Source organism: Rhinolophus sinicus, linkage group LG03, assembly GCF_036562045.2.
Source record: "Rhinolophus sinicus isolate RSC01 linkage group LG03, ASM3656204v1, whole genome shotgun sequence".
Classification (NCBI taxonomy): Eukaryota; Metazoa; Chordata; class Mammalia; order Chiroptera; family Rhinolophidae; genus Rhinolophus; species Rhinolophus sinicus.
The window spans coordinates 173,671,945-173,685,975 of NC_133753.1; the positions used below are offsets into that span (position 1 = coordinate 173,671,945).

Below are 14,031 nucleotides of genomic sequence, written 5' to 3' on the forward strand. Positions count from 1 at the left end.
TTATAAAAAAAGCAGATAATGATTGTAGACCTGAATATTTACTTGGTGCCATCAGAGGAACAGTGCTTGATGGAGTTGGCTTAAGGCTTGCTGAAGTCCCCAGATCAGCTCCTTGGTGCTATTACTGCTGGCACTCCTCTTACTCTAATCTGCTATGGTATGGGAAGTAAGGAGCCGAACTTGCTGCCACTCAACAAGTATTAGTTATTATCATTAGCTATATTGGATCTGCATATTAAATTACATGCATTTTTACTAGCATCTACTATGTGCCAGGCAATTTACTAAATGGGGACATTATAGTGGCGCGTGGATAAGACAGATGCGGTCCCTGACTTCCTGGAGTTTGTCATCTGACAGCCTATTAAATAAGCAATTATAAAACGGAATCAATGTTCATTTTGTTTTATTTTAAAAGAGCCATGAGAGCTTGTAGAAAATGGATTTGTTAGTCTGTGGGATCAGGAAAGGCCTCCCTGATGTTTAAGCTATGACTTGAAATAGTATGAATTAACCAGGGCAAGGGGTATAGTATGCATACGAGAGAGAGGGAGAGAGAGAGAGAGAAAGAAAGAGAGAGAATGTATATGTGTATGAGTGTGTTTAATGTTTGTGTTATGAGAGGATGGGGGTGTGCTAGAGAACAGTCCAGAAAGTATAAAGGGGCCCTGTGGTGGGAAGAAGCATAAGCTGTGGATGTAGAAAAGTGGCTGTAGGGCTTGAGTATAGTAAGGAGAGGTTAACTTGTAATAACTCTGGTTTAGATTTTGTCTTAAGTCAGTGGGAAGATTTTGAAAGATTTTAAACAGGGAAATGGCATGAGTAGGTTACTCTTCCCCTTTACATTGAGCACTTTTCCCAGCAAGCCTTGCTTTAAAGAAAAGTATATACATTTTTAGTCTTTTTCATTAGATGGTAAGTTTAGGTTCTCTGTCTTAGTCTGTTCTGGTGCTATAACAAAATATCAGAGACCAGCTAACTTAGAAATAATAGAAATTTATTACTCAGTCTGAGGCTGGAAGTCTGAGATAAGAGTATTAGCCTGGTCATGTCAGGACTCCCTTCTAGGCTGCAGACTTCTCATTGTTCTCACGTAATGGGAGGGTCTCGTGAGTTCTGTGAGGTTACTTTTAATAGAGCTCTAATCCCATTCGTGAAGACTCTACCCTCAGTTCCCACCTCCTAATACCATTACATTGGTGTAGGAATTTAATATGGATTTTGGGGGGACATAAACATTCAGAACATAACATTCCCTATGCAGAATAATCATCCAATGCATGCTGGTGAATCCAATCTATGCCACCAACTGAAGAGATAAGTGTCTTCTTCCTAGATAAGAGGAACTTCTTTCAGAGGACCTCTGAAAAGAGTTTATTGAGATTAACAACATTCCCTTTGATACTTGACAATAGCCAATTTGGTAAAGAATGTTTTAATTGAAAATTTTAATTTTTTAACTAGGTTGTTTAGTTTTGGGTTTGTTGTTGTTGTTGTTGTTGTTTTCCATGCAAAATGAATATGGAAAAAAAATCAGAAAGTTCAAACAGCACAACAGATTACGCAAGGAAAAATACTCCCACTCCACATTCGCATTTCATAGTTCCCCTTCTCAAGGGCAAACACTCTGTGGTTTGAATATATTTCCAGTAATTTCCCATGCACATAAAAACGTCTATCTATCTATCTGTCTGTCTGTCTGTCTGTCTGTCTGTCTATCTATCTATCTTCCTGTCTATCTATCTATTTTTACAGGCAGTAGAGTATAAAGGTTAAGTTCTGGCCTTTTATTAACTAACATGTGTAAAATACACAAAACAGTACCTGGCTGATAAGCCATTAGTAAGGGTTAGCTTTATCTCTTTCTTTCTTTCTTTCTTTCTTTCTTTCTTTCTTTCTTTCTTTCTTTCTTTCTTTCTTTCTTTCTTTCTTTCTTTCTTTCTACAAGTAGGAGTATATAATGCATCTGTTATGCAAGGGGCTTCTTAATTATTAATGTATTAACTTTTAGAAACTTGCTATGTTCTAAGCCCTTTACATGCATTATTTTACTGAATCCTTACAACCACATTAGCCCTAGGTGTTGTGAGTATCCCTCTTTCACCAACTACGAATCAGACTAGGCATAGAGAGGTTATTGCGTAATGTCCTCTAAGTCATGGAGCCTGTATTTGAACCCCAGCAGTCTTCATTTCAGTGCCTTCACTTAACTCCTTTGCTTTATTGCCTTCCAAATAACTGTGGGGTCTTTTTCGGTGTTTGTTTTGGGTGTTTTTTTAATGCTTTTTTAAATGATACTTTGTTATTATCTTTTAGACAAGAGTCGACAAAAATTTCAAAACTGAGCATTATGAAGAACAAGTTGAAGCATTCAAAACTATCATGCAAGAGACGACATCAAAGTTTAATGCAGATATATCTCTAAAATTGACACCTACTGAAAGATATAAGTGTGAAGATAAATCTGAAAAACAGGCTGATGAGCCAAATAATTGTAAATTAAATGCTGAGGGTAAATTTCGATTTACATATTCCAAAAATGAACTTTACCAACTGTTCTTGTCACATTCTTCTAAGAAGGTAAGACCAAATACTTCATATAGAGAATATAATGGGATATTTTTCAAACTAACCAAAGTCCCTCTTTTAAGTTCGTGTTTAGAGCAGATTGAGTTTAGAAGAGGGAGAAAAATTTAATACTCAATGAATCCTCTGATATGTAGGTAGACGGTCAGGAAGAAGAATGGCAACTGGGAAAAAAGTCCCATATATGACCTTTAGGGCTGGTAAGTAATGAGAATGTTGGTGGTAGTAAACAGAGAACAAGCATATTAAGAATTCAGAACATACTTTTTGACTGAGATTATGGTAACAGACTGTTCAATTTATCCTATCTTCAGAATTGCAATGAAGAATCATACTGAGTAACTTTGATAATTCATTGCAATGCCTTAGGATGATGGCGATTTACTGACTATAAAGTGGGTCTCTAAAGTAATGATGCCATGAAATGTACACATTGCATATGAAATTGGTCTGCTTACTTTGTAATCATACCTTTAATTTGAGACTTTGAAAGTGTGTTTGTTTTTTAGTATTTAAGCCAGATTTAAAAGTTTGTTTCATCACCTGTGGAATAAATACAGAATATAGTTTCGGTAATCATCATAATGCTGGTAAAATGATCATTCTTCCTTTTCTGATATCACAGTCACCTGTATAGATACCCTTCTCCCACTTTAAAAATATAATAATTCAATCTTAGTACTTATGATACTAATTTTATAATTGTTTTATGGGTCTGTACATTGCCTATGTATTCACGTGAATATACACCTAAGTGTGCACTTGGAAAATTCTTTAAATCATTCAACAAATATTTAATGGTGGACTTACTATGTGGTCAGGCACTGCTCCAGGTATTTAGAACCTATCTGTGAACCAAACTCATGGACCTGGATGGTCAGGTGGGGGATATAGACAGAAATAATGAACATAATAGCAAAAAAATAGAAGCTATGTAGTACTTAGAAAGTGATAAGTGCTTTGGAATAAAATGAAATATAGAGTAACATGAGGGAAATCATGAGTGCTGGGCAGATGGCAGTATTAAAAAGGGAGCTCAGGATCGACTTCATTGAGAAGATGAGATATGGCACTATTTGAAGGAGACAAGATAGCCAAATAGTATGGTTGGGATGATATATCTGGCAGAAGAAAGTTTTAGAGACAAATCTCTAAGACGGAAACATACCTACCCATTGGGCCAAAGTGAACCAGAAAAAGCTGGAGGTCACCTTGAACTAGAGAGTGTAAAGGGAATCACAGCTTATTCTGAGAGTTTCCTTTTTCTCTGAGTGACATGAGAGGTCATGGAACTCTTTAATCTTCTACTTTTGATAGAAGATTGACATACCCTAATATATTTTAAATGATTGCTCTGAGCACTTTATTGAATAGAAATTATGGGATTTAAGAGCAAAAGCAAGAAGGTTTGTTAAAAATTATTGCAGGAGTCCAGGTGACAGATGATGGTAGTTCAGGCAGGACAGTTGTAGAGTCAAACATGATGCCAAGGTTTTGGGCTTGAGCAACTGGAAGGATGAATTTGCTATCAATTGAGGTGAAAAAAACTTCAGACAGAGCAAGTCTGGAGAAGAACACCATTGGTTAAGTTTTAGTTAGATTAATGATGAGATGTCTATTAGACTACCAATGGGGGTGTGAAATACGGAGTTGGGATTATGATTCTGGAGTTTAGGAAAGAAGTCTGGGCTTGAGCTATAAATTTGGGAGTTTTGATATATAGATGGTGCTTAAAGTCATAGGGCTTGGTAAGACAATTAACAGAGTTAATGTAGATAGATTGAAAAAAAAAATCAAAGACTAAACACAAGAATTTCAAATGTGGCCAGAGTAATGCCGTATAATCTTGCTACTCAAAGTGCGGTCCATGGACCAACAGCAAGTACATCACTGGGAATCTAGAACTTCAGACTCTACCCCAGACCTACTGAAACAGAATTGCATTTTGACAATATTCTCTAGGTGATTTGTTTGCACTTTACAGTTTGAGAAGAACTGCCTTAAAAGACAAGAAAAGAAACACTATCGAGGAAAAAGAAGTGATGAACTATGTTAAATGTACTAATATGTATGTCAAAGAAGATGAGGACTAAGAAGCCATCACTGGCTTTAGCATTTTGAAGATCATTCATGACCCCAACATGAGAAACTTTGTTGGAGTTGTGAGGGCAGCAGCATGGCTGAATTAGATTTAAGAGAAACTGGGAAGAAAAGAATCAGAAACAGCCAACATAGAAAATTCTTTAAAGGAATTTTGCTTCTAACAAAGACAAAGAAGTATGTAGCAAATGGTTGTACAAGTGAGGTCAAGAGATGTTTTTTTCAATCCTTTTAAGATGCAAGAAACAACAGTATGTTTGAATGGGAATGATCTAAGGTCTACCTCTAAAATAAGTTGAACCAAAGAACATAACATCTTTCTGACAAGATGCATTTCTTAATTTTAGCACTAGTGAAAAGGAATCCAAGTATATTTTGTGCATCTTTAAAATTTCATTATGAATTGTTATGCAAGTCATCAGATGGAGAACTCATACGACTTATTATATATGCAGTAATTTCCTTTAGAATTTTTGTTAGAGACTGAATCACCCGCTATCACCTGAAGTTAAGTCATGCAGTGTGAACAATTGTGCTTCTAGAACACAAAAAGTTTAGTGTGATGGTCATATACACTGAGATGTATCTTAAAAAAATAACAAAATGTTTTCAACTTCCATGCAATCGACATGTGCCAAACACAACTACAGCAGGAGAATCTCGAAAGAATCATCTATAAAATCATGGGTGCTAATTATAATTTAGTTTTGGTTGGGACAGTCTATGGCATTGAATCAATAGTTCTTCATCAGTGCCCAGTTTTCTCTTAGAAATTTAAACCATCATCTCAGGGAATATTTAACTGTTGAGCTGTGTGAAGTTGACTTGAAATCCATGTCTTAAAATATTGTCTGTCTCATCTCTGTTATCAAATATTAAGAGGACATAATGGAAGAAACAGGGAGACCTGAGAGTTAGTTATTTTAGCACCAATTGCTGTCACAGACTATTTTTGTCATTTGGGGCAAATAATTTGATACTTTTGGATCAAAGTTTCCTCATTTGAAAAATAAAAAGATTGGACCTCATATACCTGTCTACATTTCCTCCCATTGTTAATGTTTTTAAATCAACTCTGTGAGGTGTAATTTGCATACAATAAAATACAAAGATTTTAAGCATATAGTTCCATGAGTTTTGACTATGGTATCCACCTGTGTAACCACCTCCTCAAACAAGATATAGAATATTTCCATGACTTCAGGAAAATTCCCTCATGCCTTTAAGTCTTGTACAGGTGTTTTTGTGGACTATTTTTGCATGGATCTTTGGTAAATATGTAAAAGTAGAATTGCTGGTCATAAGGTAGACGTGTGTTTACTTTTATAAGAAACTGTCAAACAGTTCTTCAAAGCGGTTACACCATTTTATATTTTTCTTCCCCCCCCCACAGTAATATATAAGAGTTCTAGTTGCTGTACTCACAACAGTTGGTACTGATAGTATTTTAAGGTTGACATTCTAGTGGGTTAGAGTGGTATCTTATTGTCACTGCTAAAAAAGGTATTGCCTGTGGAAGTTCTGAATTTTGTGATTTTAAATTTGAAATAATGATGATAAAACTCAAATTTATTTTATTTTACTCTACAACAAAGGAAAAAATGTTTCTGCATGTGAAAGGAACGGTTGATCTGGGAAGATTTGTGATGAGAAGTCGGGGTATCATGCTGACATCAACTTTCCTGGATGATGTAAAAGCTCTGCCAGCTACCTATGAAAAGGGAGAATATTTTGCATTTTTGGAAACCTATGGAACCCACTACAGTAGCGCTGGATCTCTAGGAGGACTCTATGAGCTAATATATGTTTTGGATAAAGCTGCCATGAAGGAGAAAGGTATGCCTAGAAATAGAGCTCTGACTCCTGTTAACCACATTATTCCTGTTGCTAACCTCCTTCAAAGGTTAAAGGCTTAGGAATATGTTTCTATAACCTGCTTCTTTGAGAAAACTCTCTCCCAGCTCCTCAGCTTCTAAAACCCTATTAAACAGCAAATAAACTTTGACCTCAAACAATATGACTTGGTCATGCAAACTCAGCAGCACTACTGAAAAATGAACAAAATTGTATTACAATTTAATATTATCTGGTAGGGCTTCTTTTAGTGAAATACTATTTAAATGGTGAAAGAAAGAATGAGAGACCTAATTTACATAACCTATTTCTTATTCAGTAGACTGTATCAATTATATGTATGACAATTACCTTCCAAAGTATTCTTCAGTATTGGATAGGAAGTATTGTTGTAAATTTTCTCTTAGGGAGAAGGAAAGGAGCAATGTTAACATCATATAAGTTTAACATGTTAAAACAAGGGTGAAAAATTAGTTTTACCTTGTATGATGACAATCCTAATCATATGGTGGTAGTTGAATTGGGTCCATGTTGAGTAGGTTTCTGACCATGGAAAGACGGCCATGTTTAGTCATCAATGTCTGCCATGGGTACCGGACAGGCCTATGTGCTACATAATTGCCATAATGGCCTAAAGGCTTTACCTAAACATTTCAAGAATAAAGTAGGTGGAAAGGGACTATGTTAATAAGTTTTAAATATTTATTTTGTGATTATGGAAAATTATAATATTTCTTAAAGAGGTGATAGATGCCAGCATATCTTCTCTCTCTGCCCTCAAAGTTTTTGGGTGTGTCTCTTAGGAAGGAAAGTGTTGCCAAAAGCACTTCCATTACTCCTTCCCTGTGGCCTCTGGCAATGTCAATGAAGAATGGGTTGTAGCTCTGATTTTAAAGCCTGGCACTGACCCCCCACTTGGTAAACATTCTGTGAATAAAATAAATATGACATTGCCAGTACCAGTTGCTTCTGATGCCTCAGTCTAGTCTTGGGCAGGTAGAGGCCTGGCCCAAGAGAGTAGAATATGACGTTGCTCAATTGTTATGCTGCCTCATACGGTTATATTCTGCAAGATAGAATAATAAGGTCTCTGAGCTCTTCCTGGTAAACTATATTGATAGATAACACATGGTTGGGGGTGGGGCCATAAGAGGACAGTCTCTTGAGTAACTTGAAAATCAGAAAAGAAAGGATCAGCAAGGGTGATCAAAGCACAGGGAACCCATTAGGCTAAGAGTTCTTCGGTGGAAAACTCCATGAGCTGAAATCTTTAATCTTGGATAACTCAGAGCTAGCAATTTAAATCTACTTACCTTCTGGTCTTAATAGACAAGCGTCATTAGGTCAGTCCTGGTATCTTCAAAGAGGAAGTCATCTTTCTCACTTCCAGTGGCAATATCTGAGGACCAAGCCATCCTCCACCTTGACTTGGGATGTCCAGACTCTGGACATGGAAAGTTCCAGCTGAAACAGAGAATCTAAAGTTTATGGGCTCACTTACCGTGTTTCCCCAAAAATAAGACCTAGCTGGACAATCAGTTCTAATGTATCTTTTGGAGCAAAAATTAATATAAGACCCGGTATTATTATATTATATTATATTATATTATATTATATTATATTATATTATATTATATTATACCCAGTCTTATATTATAGTAAAATAAGACCAGGTCTTATGGTCTTATAATTAATTTTTGCTCCAAAAGACACATTAGAGCTGATTGTCTGACTAGGTCTTATTTTCAGGGAAACAAGGTAGGTATTTTCATCTTCATCTTCAGAATCAGCGTCGTCATGCTTCTTAGGTTAGAGATCTAGTATTCTGGATTTCTTGCATTGTCTTCCATTTTTATTCTCCCTCTTTCTTTCCCATGGGGAATTCTACATGATGTTTCTCAAGTTTCCACTAATTGTGGATGCACAAAATATATTCGTTGAATAAATGCCCCCAAATCTCTACTTCTAACTCTTACCATGAAACCCTGGGATTAACTTCTCCTTTCCTTTTTCATAAAACATTTTGGCTTCCACAATAAACAACCACATGGGCATGCGTATGTGTGTGTGTGTGTGTGTGTGTGTGTGTGTGTGTGTGTGTGTGTAATAAATAAGAGCAAAAACTGACATAGTCAACAAACTGAGGCTTGGGCAGTTTACTTTTAAAGTAAAGGAATCATTCTCTCTTTTAAATCAGAAAATAGACAATAAATTATATATTTGAGTAAATATTTAGGATCTTTCTTGCTAACAACTAGAGCATCCAAGCGCCACAATGAGTCAGCTTCCAAGACTGATCTCTACTAAATGGCATACACAGTACTAAAGAAAAGTTGTCATATATAAGCCATCTGCCCAAAACAAAGAACTAGCTACCTTAATGACAAGCTGAGTCTTTTAGAGAGGATCAGGAGATGCTGATACATCCTATGACCAAATTGTGAAGTCAATACAGAGGAAATGTTTAATAGCCAGGCAGCTCTGTGTTCTTAGCTAATTAGTAACTGAGTACCATCAGCAGGTTACTTAACTGCTTTGTGATTCTGTAACTTGACCTTTAAAATGAGAATAATAATAGAACTTACCTCAAAAGGTCATTGCAAGGATTAAATTAGTTAATGCATACAAAATACTTAGAATGATGCCAGGCATATGGTAAGCACTTAATACATGTTAGACAGTATCATCTTCCTTCTGCCGTGTTTCCCCGAAAATAAGACTGAGTCTTATATTAACTTTTGCTCCAAAAGACACATTAGGGCTTATGTTCAGGGGATGTCATCCTGAAAAACCATGCTAGGTCTTATTTTCTTGTTAGGTTTTATTTTCGGGGAAATATGGTATGATATTAAGAGGTAAATGAGTTCACTATAACTACCCTAGTCTGACCTATGTCCCTTTTAAACAAGAGGTAAATTATATGTCATTTGCCATTAAGTTGACAAAGTCAAAAGAAGGTCACTAGATTCTAATACGAAGACAAAGCAGGACAGATATGACCTTGCATTTGAGTTTAATAATAATGTCTAGGAATCCAAGTAAGTATGCTTCTTACAAAACAGCAAAACTGGAATTTATCAATGATGTTGATACACATTGTCTAATAATTTTCAACTAAATACATTCAACAGGTGTTGAACTAGAGGATATAAAGAGATGCCTCGGGTTTGATTTGGACTTATCTGTGAATTTTGGAGCAAAACTTGAAGCAAATGTTGATAAAAATGATTGCGTGAAGAGGGGTGGAGGTAAATCTGGTGAGTATGGCCTAACTTATTAGGTTAAAAATAGGAGGAGTGGGGTAGTCCATGAATACTGCCCTGTCACTATGAGCCCTCTTTATTGCCTACCCTCTTTATAAAAAAAAACAAGACAAAACAAACAAACAAACAAACAAAAAAACCACCTAGAAGTGCTTAAAAACTATTTCATCTTTATAGTGATTTCCAACCATTATAAACACAAGTAACTCAGGGACATGTATGTATTCACTGGTTTCACCGCGGTGCAGGTTGTGTGGTGTGCAGCTCTAGGGAATGCCGTTCATACTGCAGTCATTATAAATTTGTATATTTATCACGGCAATGGTAGAATACCAATGGTGGAAAAATACCTTGAGAAAAAGTTTCCTTTTTTCCCCCCTTATTTTAAGAAGGTTTCCAAATGAGCTAGTGACAGTACTGTGAGTGTCCATTAAGAGAGGAGAAAGCCAAAACCATCTGTCTAACTCAACCTTCCACTTGACTTGAAATCCTAACCCACTTTCACCCAATTGCTCCTGGGGTACAAACTTCCAGTTATCAGACAAAGAAGTATTGGGGATATAGTGTACAATATGATGATTATAGGTAATTGACAATGCTTTATATTATATGAGTATTTAAAAGTTGCTAAGAGAATAGATTGTAAAAGTTCTCATCACAAGAAAAAAACTTTTGTAATTATATGAGATGATGTATATTAACTAAACTTATTGTGGTAATTCTTTTGCAGTATACATGTGTGTCAAGTCATTATGTTAAATTTATACAATGTTGTATGTCAATTATATCTAACTAAAACTGAAAAAAAGAAATCCCTAATCCATCCTTAATATTAAGTTAGTGCATAACCTTTTTAAAATATAAATATCTTTAATATAAATATTACTTCTGTTGTTAATCTTTAGCAGATTTACAAGGATGAGACTGTGCTGGAATTATGTTTTTACTCTAAGCAAAAATACCTGAGAGCATTTTCACAAATACAAATCCTTGAGACTCACCTTTAAAGATAGTGGGAAGCAGAAAAGAGGGAAGCCTGATATTTTTTTAAAGCATACCAACCACTAACATGTGGCCATGACTGGAAAGCACCAATAAAGTGAAAAGAAAACTGAACTTATCATCAAATGTCATAATTTCAATATTTGGCCTTTAAGCTGACTGCGTAATCTTGGGCTAGTCACTCCACCTTTCTGAGTCTCCATTTTCTCATCCATAAAAATGAAGAAAGATGAACTAAAATCACCTTCAAATTCCTTTTCATTTCAAAACGTCTAAAAGATTTGGTTCAGAACTCTCAAAGATTCACAAAAGTTTGTTAAAAGTGGTTTAGTCTGGAGAGAGAGACTGAGAGAAAGAAGGGTAGGAAATTAGGGTAGAAAGAAATTTTGCTTTTCACGTCATTCTTTTTTGTACTCTTTGATTTTGTTATAATATTATAATAGTTTAAAGCAAACCAATAAAAAGTATAACTATAAAAGGAAGCCTGCAGCATAGTACATCTAAAAGTCACGTTTAGTTCCCATGTGTACATGTGCATAAGTGATGAACTTTGAATTATCAATGTATCCCCATCATTGTACCATTTTGATATTTTTTTTAAAAAGATGATTGGCATCTACAATTAACTACTAATAAAAATTCACCTTGGAAATTTGGAGTGAAAAAGTTACATAAGTAATATTTATTAGTAAAATTCAGTAAATATACTGGACTATACGAAAGAGATTCAAATAAAAATTTGTCAAATATCACAAAATCATAAATGCTTGACTTATATCCTCTTTCTTTCCTCAGTAAACATCACCAGTGAGAACCTCATTGATAATGTTATTTCATTCATAAAAGGAGGGACAAAAACATATGCATTTCAATTGAAAGAGAAGCTTCTCAAAGGAGCCAAAATGGTTGATGTGACTGACTTTGTAAATTGGTCCTCCTCCTTAACTGATGCTCCAATACTCCTAAATCCAAGGGTAAGAAATGTTTATTTTCAAATAGAAGATTTTGTAACTTTTTTATTAAATGCAACTGTTGGTTTAGATGAACAGTTAACTTAATCTGAAAAAGATGTGAGCATTCAAACGCATTCCCATCTCATCCCTGGAAAGAAACATGGCATACCGTATTTCCCCAAAAATAAGACCTAACCGGAAAATAAGCCCTACCATGGTTTTTCAAGATGTTCATAATATTAGCCCTACCCCAAAAATAAGCCCCAGTTAAGATCGCCAGCCAGACGGATGCATTTAGTATGTCCGTTGCAACACACAACGGATGTATTGAATTATAAAATAATAATATTAATATGTAATTAAATAAAAAATATATTATTGACATTAATACTTAAAATAAATGATAATATAAATTATAATCAAGTATTTATAAATACCCAAGCGGGCACCTTTGGATGAGAGTTAAACGCCTATGTAAACAGATCAACTCGAGACATTGCCGAATGACCAATCAGAATTTAGACACAATGCACAAATAACGTGCCACTTGATAATGAACGGACGTGGTTGTGTCTAATATGAATCTTCATAATTCAATACGTCATGTGTTGTAATAGATGTACTTAATGCACTCGTGTGAAATAAAGAAATGTTTTCTGAATTTTGGTGCCTGCAATTTTTCATTGCTTTTGTGTGGACCATCATTCTTAACTGTTATCATTTTTGTTGCCACTCCTGTCTCGTAAGTCTTCAATTAACACTTGATTAATTGTAGATTTAAAGGAAATAATATTTTGACCCCCAGACAAGATGAGTGCAAAAAGGAAGAGCTATTCTGTCAAGTACAAGAAAGAAATCATGGAGGACTCCCAGGGCAAGAATCTTATGGCTTTCTGCAAAGAGAAGAAGTTGGATCTCCGAATGGTCCGAAGATGGCAAGCAGAGTACGATAACCTCAGTGAACAGGTGGAGGAGGGAAATGCTAAGAAGCGCAAGTGTGGATCAGGTTGGCAACCATTATTTCGTGAGCTGGAAGACATCATCTGTGAATGGATTGCTGACAGGAGAGCAAAGGCTTTGGTTGTGCGCAGAGCTGATACTCAAGCATTTGCCCTTGCAATGGCACCACAGCCAGAAATATCCCCAGAAGAATTCAAAGCATCACGACACTAGCTGCATGGCTTCCTTCAGCGATATGAGCTGCCTCCACGAAGATCAACAACACAAGCTTGAAGATAATGAAGTTATTAAATGTGCACTTGTATTCAAGTCCTTTGTTGATGGCACTGACTTTTCTAAACACCAACTCTCCAACATGATTGCTATGGATGAAACTGCAGTGTTTATGGGCCAAGGATCTCAAATGACAATTGATCAGAGGGGTGCCTCGTCAATCTACATTCCCTCCACTGGTTACGAAAGTGCACGTGTTACCTGTATTTTGGCAATTCATCTGGATGGAAAGAAAGCCCCACCTCTAATCATCACTAAGGGCAACAAAGATAAGGTTGAATGTGTTTCACTCATTTATGTTCTTGAAACCAAAAAGCCTGGTGCACACAAGCAGTTATAAGGAAGTGGGCCGATTTAATGCCGCCACTTGTTTTGCAAGGTGGACAAAGAGGTCTGCTACTCTGGGATTCAGCCAGGACTCACTGCGCTAAAGACATGAAGAACTTCCTCGCAGAGAGAAGAATAGATCAAATAATGATTCCCACAGGAATGACTGCCTATCTCCAGACTCTTGGTTTTACAATAAACAAGCCATTCAAGAACCATTTGCTCTTGGAAATCAATGACTACATTGAAAATAGAATGGAGAGAAATCAGTGAGGAAACTTTGTGAAGCCTAGCCTGAAAGAGGTCGTGACTTGGGTAAAGAATTCATGGGATAAAATCACAGACAGCTGTGCTGCCAATGCACTACGAGCAGGCTACATGGACAGGAAGTGCTCATTTAAGGAGAATTCTATTGCTGGACATGAGAGATTGGGGCCAATGGTTCTACAGGAAATGGAGTCGCAAGAAATTCAAGCCGGAATTTGGGGTTTGGAGAGTTATGGCGATGTTCCAGAAGAAGATGACATGATTGTATTTGAATAAATGTAGATTGTCGTACATGAAAAATAAGACATCCCCCTGAAAATAAGCCCTATGCGTCTTTTGGTGCAAAAATTAATGTAAGACCTGGTCTTATTTTCGTGGAAATACGGTAGAAGAAAGTCACAGAGTGTGGCATCAGACCAACCAAGGCTGAGTTTGGGTCTCTGTCC

At 36.1% G+C, this 14,031-nt stretch overlaps 1 protein-coding gene across 1 annotated transcript in view; it reads left to right on the top strand.

Annotated features, from left to right (window-relative positions):
• C9 (complement C9) overlaps nt 1–14,031 on the top strand; it is a 39,276-nt gene that overhangs the window by 14,847 nt on the left and 10,398 nt on the right. Inside the window, exons 6-9 of the mRNA XM_019737288.2 lie at nt 2,317–2,580; nt 6,282–6,522; nt 9,672–9,797; nt 11,601–11,779. Coding sequence (XP_019592847.2) covers nt 2,317–2,580; nt 6,282–6,522; nt 9,672–9,797; nt 11,601–11,779 — 810 coding nt within the window. The remainder of the gene's footprint in view (nt 1–2,316; nt 2,581–6,281; nt 6,523–9,671; nt 9,798–11,600; nt 11,780–14,031) is intronic.